At 40.0% G+C, this 10,083-nt stretch overlaps 1 protein-coding gene across 1 annotated transcript; it reads right to left on the reverse strand.

Annotated features, from left to right (window-relative positions):
* Window positions 1-2,375: 2,375 nt before the first annotated feature.
* Window positions 2,376-4,157, reverse strand: LOC136959962 (vitelline membrane outer layer protein 1-like). Its single transcript, XM_067254213.1, has 4 exons — window positions 3,934-4,157; window positions 3,657-3,769; window positions 3,061-3,367; window positions 2,376-2,853 (listed from the first exon to the last, which is right to left on the reverse strand). The coding sequence occupies exons 1-4, from the start codon at window positions 4,147-4,149 to the stop codon at window positions 2,848-2,850; spliced, it is 642 nt and encodes a 213-aa protein (XP_067110314.1). The 5' UTR covers window positions 4,150-4,157; the 3' UTR covers window positions 2,376-2,847.
* Window positions 4,158-10,083: the final 5,926 nt, after the last annotated feature.

Here is a 10,083-nt window from a genome sequence, read left to right on the forward strand (position 1 = left end):
ATAAATATTTGCAATTAATTGTGATTAATCGCGAGTTAACTATGACATTAATGCGATTAATAGCGATTAAATATGTTAATTGTTTTACAGCACTAGTACAGACATCTTGTCAGATTTGCAGAAGAATCTTCGTCGCCAATTTGTGGTGTAGTGTAGCTTCAGAGTAATGAAAAGCAGGATGACGTTACAACTCTTTACTCAGAAACTTCAGCAGCATGAAGGTACATAACTAGTCGCATGGTGGTTGACTATTCTTCTGCCCCCATGTATGTAAACTAACTAGCATTCATTACGGAACAGTGCCTCCTAGTGGTAGCACAATATAGAACAGTATTACAGAACACAACAACAATGAACACACGTTTATTAGTCTGTTGACAGTTACCGTGTCTCACACCTGACAGGTGTAAAATGTCACATTTTCACCATGTAAAGGGTTTCCGCAGGCCGCCACACATATACTGATATAAAATAGACTGATTTGGCAATTACATGCACCTGCTCACACACACATGCTCTCTCTCCACCTCCTCAAATTTACCTCAAATCTTAATATCTAAGTGTAAGGCAAGGGAGACCTCTCCCGGTAAGGAATCATTACAGAGAACATTTGAATTGTTTCTCAGATAGGCTACCTACTGTAGCTAGGCTTCTGCTGTTTTGTTACACACACAGTTGACCGCCCAGGCATTTTGCTCTTGTAGCCACTAGGTGGTGCAAGATTACCGAAATAATAGCTTCCGTGCTTCAAACTATTAGGGTTGCCAGGTTTGTATATAAACTAAAACAGTTTACGTGGCTTTAAAAGCCTTAGACGAATAACGTATTGATTATAGAACAAAAACTGTCAGCATACATATCCTAAAAACGTTGACTGCTTTGCCTTAAATATCTGAAGGTATTGATGGTAATCAACGTTGGTTCAAAAGAAACATATTAGGTTACAATGTGTAGGAAGCCCATGATGACGTCCTATAATTGGTCTAATGAAAATATGTTTGGCAGAGGCATCTGTGGGAAGAGCACAACAAGCTCTTGTGGAGGTCTCAAGCGCCTTAATAGGGGGATAAAATCAATTCATCTGGCAACCAAATCCTTTTCCCCCAGACTCGGCTTCAAGCGCTTTGTATTGTGTTTGTGAGTCAGCTTGACGAGTGTCCATCGGAATTTACGCTGCTTGTGCTGTTCTCTTATCGAACACACTGAATAACCTTACTGGATTTTATTAGTGACATTGTATATCCTACTTTGAATATCACAATGATATCGGCGAGGGAACCATGGACTGTTTCTCAGAGTGGAATATAGAGGGGGCTTTAATTTCGTCGCCTTCAGTTCTCTCACCCCTGTTCTGAGAGAGCTTTGAACCCAGCCACAGGGTCGTGCTGGTTTGTTGTATTTCAGGTAAAGGTATAAGTGTTGCTAGCTTACAAAATATCGGACGGATATGTGGATAAATATTCCCCCCACCTAAACAAATATAAATACATAAAGGACAGATTTTTCTCATTAGTGTCCTTTGAAATTTGAACTTTACGGCATTGTTTTATTCCTACCAATTATGCACAGGTTACCAATATCTAAAAAGAATGAATACATTGCACGCAGTATTATTGTTTTATATGTTGCACAGTCAGACTTGCACTGCTGACAAGCTGTCAAAAATCCAAACCTGCTTAGTTATGTGCTCCTAAGTCGCAGTATATTACAAGTGAATGTTTACACAGATGTCTTTTAACAAGACAAGTATGTCTGCATTTCTGTATAAATAGACTTCATATGCAGGGGAGATTCTAGGGCAAGCTGGGGCCAGGTGTACTATTAGCGGGGCCAGTTACATTCAACATTATTGTTGTCAAATAGTTTTCTTCATCTTTTCACACATTAACAGGCTAAATGCCATTATGTTTATGATTATTCTCCTTTCAGGGCTTGTGTTCAGGTTAGATATTAATCAGACAAACACCTGTGTTCTCCCCAGGGGAACGCATTGGCGGGCCAGGCCTTTGAAAGGAGCAATTAAGAAGTTATAGCCACCAGTCGTCTCACTAAAGGCTGATAACAGATGGTGTCGGCAAAGTGATACGTGTCTAACTAGAGAGGGTACAATTTCTGGGGAAATTGTGAGGTGTGTTTGCGTCAGTTGCAGATGGGTGCGTTTTTTTCTAACTTACATTTTACAAGTAATATTTCGGTCATTTAAATAGGTAGCCTATGCATACTTATTATTTATGAAGATTGCATAGATTTAAAACCATACATTTGTTGCTGCTCATTTACTAGGCTATTCCAAATACTAAGAGTGACGTCGTAGCAACCCAGGGGCCTTGAAGGCCTGATTTACAATGAAATAGGACTCAGAGACATTTAGCGTTAACATAAATTGTCCTTTAATGACGGATGTCAGGGTAAGGGTATGGGACAAACTTTTAATCAGGATTCTTCCCGTCTTCCCGTTTTAGCCTAATGCATAAAAAAATGATGAACAATGATTTGATACACATAGCCGTTAAATGTATGGCTATGGTAGTTTGTGATTTGAAATGTTTAGGCATCAGGCATAAGCCTATATCTCAATCTAAATTATCCAAGTATAATTATCATAGCTATACCTATAATTGTTAACAGTAGCCTACAATTGCAAAACGAACCTAAAATCCATATCCTCCATTTTCCCGACACAAAAACCATGTTGAAAAGTTAGGCTACTGGATAATGTAAAAAGTTTTAAAAAAATTACAAAAAAGTTTACTGGAAGCAATCATTGTCAGTAACAACGCAAAATACAACCGTTTGGTCCAAGTTTGTGTTCCAGGTTGAGGTGGTTCACGATCTGTTACTCACAGATCATTTCTGGAAAAAAGCATCATGCTAATTATAACAAGGTCAAAATGAACGATTCCAGTAATTACAGGGGTATATGTTTCTTTCAGGGGCATCAATACAGTATATGCTCTGTTGATTAATTTACTTAAATGGCTTTAAATAAAAGCCATCTAACATAAAAATGTGTAGACATCCATAAATACCAACAAACTACAATCTTCATGTTTGTTTTACCTGGGATTGGGAGCAACAGTGGAAACGCACGTCATTGAGAGATGTGTGGTCGACCAGCCAACTCTTGTACTCGTCCATCTTGGTTTCAATGCCGCAGATGCCCCCATTGCGACATTCCTGGCTCCAGGTGCCGTACTCTCCCCACTCATTACCGTTACCCTCCAGAACTGGGTCGCTGCTGCAGCGGAATTTGATGTTATTGACGGCAGTGTCGTCATCCAATATGCCCCGGTGTGGCTCCACACGCAGCTGGAAGGAGACGAGTGTTCCCGTGGGGCAATACTGAGGGCTCGACCAGTCACCATAGCTGGAGACAATGAGTACAATGGGGAAGGGAGAGGGGGGAAAAGGTCAAAGAGATCATGAGGGAGCATGGAACAGACAGAAGGTGCTCTTTTGGTGAATTACCGGGGATATACAGGTAAAGTTACTCAAGTTTCCTCAATTCTCATATCTTAACAACATTTTTACAAAGAAATTACATGATCAGACAGAAGCCTGACCTGTACCCTATATTTAATCTACTCACACAAGGCAGAAGGCCAAAGTTTACAAAGAAGTTTAACAAGTCCGTAAGAGCTAAAGTGTTATCTTACTATCCAATGTGAGACTCGATTGTATGAAGGTAGCGCCTGTCCTCGCCTTTGGCACAAATGAGGCGAATGCCATTGAGGGAAGTGTCATCACTAGAATATTGATGAGGTTGCACCTGAAAGAGAGTAGATAGACACATGCTAGCATGAAATTAACCCAAATAGTAGTGTGGGTTACTTCTATGCACAACTGTATTGATTCCAAAACTGACAAACATTTGAACCAAACTCTCACAAACTTGCAATTTGTAAATTGACACACACAATACATAGTTTTTACCCTCAGACTGAACCCAACAGCATAGAACGTGTCAGGACACATCTCAGGCCATTTCCACGTCCCAAACTTCTCTCCATTGGACACGGTAAGCACAGATGAGTAGGGTCTGCTACTGTATGCCGTGCCTGCACGCTCTATGGACGTCTTCTCCCCATATGCAGAGAGGCCAGGGGACAACGTAGCAAGGACCACAGCAATTGGGAGAAAGATGGCCATGTTTACAGTCTCTCAGCCTGAAGACACAGAAAGCCAACTGAGAACTGATATCTCTTATAGCTTGACCTGGCCTAATGTGGCCTCCACATTGTAAATAATTAACATATAAATAACAGTCTTTTTACCAGCATGGGTAGTAGAACAGGGGGGTATTCCAGTAAGCAAGTTCAACAGACTGTGAACCTAACCCTGGTCTCTGACTTGATTTACTGTAAAATGGGAATCCTTTACTTTTCGGTTCCAGTAAAGCTGATATGAACTAGAGAGCAAGGCCGTAGCCATAGAGTCAACATTGGGGGGGGGGGGGGGGGGGGGGGGGGGGGATACAAATTTGAGGGAATGCAGACCTGCAACCTGCAAAAACTCATTTCAGGGAGGTGGCTCTTTTTGAGCTAGGGGTAGCTTGGCCCCTGCCTGATGGGAATGTTGTTATCTATATGTTGATTATTTACAGTCTTGTGAACCAGCATGGGTAGTAGAACAGGGGGGTATTTCAGAAAGCGAGTTCAACAAACTGTGAACCTAACCTAAGTTGATTTACCGTATTTTGCGTCACGAAAGCTTTAGGTATATGCAGGTAGCAAAATGGTGTTAACTTCACTTATGTACTGAACCATACTATTTAACTTACTATAATATTATCCTAAACCGTGCAACGATACAGCGACGCAACATTTCTTTTTGAAAATGTGTTTTTTTGGGAGCTAAAGGTGACGTAATTTTACAACAAGGGGTCTTACAGGGTTAAGATGGCGCCGCGACCACTGTGTGACGTCACATGAAACCCATGAATAGGCTACTTGCTCAGGTGCGTTAGGTGGGCTAGGTTTATTGGGTGTGCTCAAGCCTTCGGCGAGAGCACAACCTTTGTTCTCTCACATATATATTATTATTATTATTTTTATTTCTTTTTGCCCCCCTAAAACTCAGTAAATACTTGGCCTACATAGACAACGTAGGTGTCAAAAGTTTCGTCTTGGTAGCGATTGAGTTGCTTCTATTGGAATTTACGTTCCGTTGCATGGTTTAAGCGTAAGTTAAGTTTTTGTGGCGAAAAGTGAAGCTAACGGTGGCTAATTTGCTAGCCACAGTCACTGACGTTACTAACGTCACTGCGTCACTAACGTCACGAAAACACGCGTGACTACCTTTGCCAGAACATTCGTTTCACATCTGTTAACTTGGGGGATAGCTAGGCTAACTATAGCTTTACTGCAAGGCAGCTGCAGAAACGCCACAAGAAAAGAGGCCAGGGTGATAACTATTTACTCATTTTACTTTGTGATATGACACACAATTGTGATGTGTAATGTACAATATAAGATGATATTATTAAGGAAGTACATCTACTTTCGGAAACAGTAGTCTACTATTTCACTGAAGTATTAGCATCATTACATTAGCCTGTGTTTCCCGGGCAACACATACTACAGTGGTCTATGATGTAGCGTTATCTGTTTTCAATCGTTAAAATAAACATTCCTCACATATACATTTTCGTTGTAGGATTTATTCTGACATTAGAAAACGATTTGTTGGTGAAATTACCATTACCTGTGGTTTCAAACCAGTGTAGCTCACTGCAACGCTGTAGCTTACGCGAGACACACTACAAAAACATCTAGCTACAGTACACAGCTGTTTAGGAAGTCAAACGGCGACAGAAAATGTTCGGCACTCCCCTTACTTAAATCAAAAGTCTATCTAACTACTAACCTGAACTTCATTGCCACAGCCTAAACGTTGTCAATCTGTTCATGAAAATAATTAATTTCAGCCTAAACCGTACAACGGAACGTTAAATCCAATTCAACCAACGCAATCGCTACCAAGACGAACACAGCAGTAGCCTAGTACTGTACCGTAGTAGTACAATTTACCGGGGCAGCTTCTCAACACAGGGTTATATCGCATTTTGCGTTGTTACTGACAATGATCGCTACCAGTGAGCTTTTTATGAATGAGCAATTTTCCACTAAATAAATGTCAAGCTTATTTACGTTTTGGGGGGCATATTTTCAGTTAGCAGATGGTACCGTTTGAATTGCGATTCCATCTTCTACTGCCGGGTAACGTCGTAGAATAATCTTCAAAGGGGTTGTTTATTCATGAATGAATGCAATATGAGTAGGCTAAATGCCTGAAAATATCATGAGAAGAGAAAAACTTAAAATGACGTTTAAATCATAGAGATTAGGTCAATTTTTACACCGGTCTGCAATAATGTCACGAAAACACGCGTGACTACCTTTGGCAGAACATTCGTTTGGCATCTGTTAACTTGGGGGATAGCTAGGCTAACTATAGCTTTACTGCAAGGCAGCTGCAGAAACGCCACAAGCAAAGAGGCCAGGGTGATAAATATTTACTCATTTTACTTTGTGATATGACACACAATTGTGATGTGTAATGTACAATATAAGCTGATATTATTAAGGAAGTACATCTACTTTCGGAAACAGTAGTCTACTATTTCACTGACATATTAGCATCATGACATTAGCCTGTGTTGCCCGGGCAACACATACTACAGTGGTCTATGATGTATCTGTTTTCAATCGTTAAAACAAACATTCCTCACATATACATTTTCGTTGTAGGATTTATTCTGACATTAGTAAACGATTTGTTGCTGAAATTACCATTACCTGTGGTTTCAAACCAGTGTAGCTCACTGCAACGCTGTAGCCTACTGTACCCGAGACACTAGTGTGAGTAGCTAACAACAACTCCTCAGCTGTTTAAGTCAAACGGCAACAGAACATGTTCGGCACTCCCCTTACTCAAAAGTCTTTCAGTAGGGAAACTATCTGACTACTAACCTGAACTTCATTGCCACAGCCTAAACTTTGTCAATCTGTTCATGAAAATAATTAATTTCAGCCTAAACCGTACAACTGAACGTTTAATCGAATTCAACCAACGCAATCGCTATCAAGACTAACACAGCAGTAGTCTAGTACTGTACTGTAGTAGTAGAATTTACCGGGGCAGCTTCTCCACACAGGGCTATATCGCATTTTGAGTTGTTACTGACAATGATCGCTACCAGTGAGCTTTTTATGAATGAGCTATTTTCCACTAAATAAATGTCAAGCTTATTTACGTTTTTGGGGGCATATTTTCAGTTAGCAGATGGTACTGTTTGAATCGCGATTCTATCTTCTGCCGGTAAAGTCGTAGAATAATCTTCAAAGGGGGTTCTTTGTTAATGAATGAATGCAATATGAGTAGGCTAAATGCCTGAAAATATCACGAGAAGGGACAACTTAAAAGGACGTTTAAGTCATAGAGATTAGGTCCATTTGTACACCGGTCTGCCAAATGTATTCGTTTTGATTCAGCCTGTCAGCTGCCTCTTGCAGGGGAAATGAGAAGACATCATATTTCATTCTACACTTCACTCGTATTTTGAGTTGTAAATGAGCAGCAAAAAAAAGATGCTTTTAAATCTATGTAATCTTTATAAATAATAAGTAGGCCCGATGCATTTTTATATAAAATATACAGACCCCTGTGCAACCGACGCAAGCAAGCACACCCTACAATTTCCCCAGAAATTGTACCCTCTCTAGTTTGCATTTAAAATACCTTTGTTATTGGTTGCTCTGAATGTAGCGTTTGTTTTCTCTATTGATTTTGTTACATTGTCATCATGATTATCTTACTATTTTTCTTTGCATTTTAAGTTACTTGTCCTTGTGTCTGCTTTCAATTGTTGGACAATAGAAGTGGCTGAACTCCTAAGTCACTCTATCAAGAGAGAGCATTTTTATGTGTCCCTGAAAAACAAGAGGTGAATATGAGTTGTATATGCTGGTTTTAAAATGTAATCCTATTTCATGTATTTTTAGTTGTTTTATGTGTCCACAGGGGGATTGTGTTGTGAACTTGAATCGCTGTTTTTTCAACCACCACTGTTCTACCATTTAGTCTGATTGTTAGCTGAGTTCCAGTTCAAGTCTTTTATGGTCAGATGCACAAAACAACACAAGGTCAGACTGGGCACTGAAATTCTTAGGACAAGACAACGCAAAGCAACCTGGCATAACACATGCATCACATTTTTGTAATGTTTTCAGTGTTGTAAAATGTATATTTACTGGTTTTATAGCCAAGAGTTTTTTCGTGCAGAGGCCCAAAATGTGTTTACTTATTCTCTTGTCTTTGCAAAGACATATTTGGCCTACTGCAGCCACCGAGTACCGGTGATAGGCAATTTGAATTTGTATGTGTCAGGCAATTGTTCTTTCATACAGCCGGCGTCGCTATTTTGGTTTGCAGGATGGGTTTACAAAAGGAGAAGCTAAACCGATCAATGAGTTTGATTAGCCTACTATACTTGCTCAGGTGCAATAGGTGCGCTAGGTTTATTTGCATTTAAAATACCTTTGTTTTTGGTTGCTCTGAATGTAGCGTTTGTTTTCTCTATTAATTTTGTTACATTGTCATCATGATTATCTTACTATTTCGACGATAAACTGTTTGGTGTGAATGTCACATTTTTATCTTCTCTCTCTCTGTAGATCTGGAGGAAGTACGACGCAGACAGCAGTGGGTACATATCTGCAGTGGAGCTGAAAGTAATTTTGACCTTACCGTAAACAGACTCAAAGTAAAGTCCAGAAGTCTCCTAAAATAATGATGTTTAATTCCCTGTATTGTTATATTGAACTATAACGTAATCCTGTCATCTGCACCAGCATGTCAAACCCTAACCCTAGTTTGTCTTACTCTTACACTGGTGTGTCTGTCCTTTAAAACAGAGTTTCCTAAATGATCTGTTTCTACAACAACAGACAACTGTATTCTCCAGCAAACTGGAGGAGTACACAGATGCCATGGTAAGAGGTGACATCATTGCGTTTGCCTGAAGGAACATATACCGTATATGCGTGAAACACACATGCAAGCAGCTAATATAACCCAAACTCTTTCCCTATAACAAAGTGATTTATTCCTCTGCAGGGTGCGGCCTATGAGATCAGACAGCAGTCTAATTAGCTTAATGCAACCATCACCCTCTAGTGTGGCCGACATTAACTCAGTCCATAAAACAGTTTTTGTCTCATCTTCATCTTGGCGCAGCATCAAGCATTTCAGCTGATGCTACAAAAGTGACAAAAAACGATAATTTAAACACCTGACTTGAGCACCTGACATGAACATTCTGTATGAAAAGTTAGATTTATATTTCATTAATAGAAATAGAGGAAACTCCTGATGTACACTACTCGTGCTGTGGAGCTTGTCCAAGTTTTCTCATCTGCCAATACACTGTTCCACAGTCTCCATTTCAGAATTTGTAACTCAGACAAATGTTAAATTACCCTCTAGACTCATAACCCCATTTAGAGGAGAGCAGCTCTGACTCTGGGCAGATAGGGAGATCACAGCGCTCCAGAGAGACTAAGACAGACACCAGCTGAGTTTTCTGAAGTAAGTGAAATAAAGATGGATGCTTGGATTTGAACCATTTGGCCAGGTATTATATACCCTTCAGTCATTCTGCTCGACAGGTATTATATACCCTTCAGTCATTCTGCTGGACAGGTATTATATACCCTTTAGTCATTCTGCTAGACAGGTATTATAGCCTTCAGTCATTCTGCTAGACAGGTATTATACCCTTCAGTCATTTTGCTAGACTGTGTTTGGTGTTCTTGTGTCAACCACTACATGTTTGTGGAGATCTGAAGGAATGTGACCGTTTTGATTGGCTACTTGGAAATGCTGCCATACTGCTTGAACCTGTACAACACCTCAGATCTCAACAAGTGCATAGTCAGGGGTATAGTGTTTGATATTTTCCTTCTCTCATTTCAACATCGAAAGGATTTTCTGAACTAATAAGAGTTACATGTAATACCCCTAATAGAATACTGTCTCTGGAAGAGAACTTCCTGCTTGAGTTCAAACTGGATGTGAGTCCCT

This window comes from Osmerus mordax, chromosome 17, assembly GCF_038355195.1.
Source record: "Osmerus mordax isolate fOsmMor3 chromosome 17, fOsmMor3.pri, whole genome shotgun sequence".
Taxonomy (NCBI): Eukaryota; Metazoa; Chordata; class Actinopteri; order Osmeriformes; family Osmeridae; genus Osmerus; species Osmerus mordax.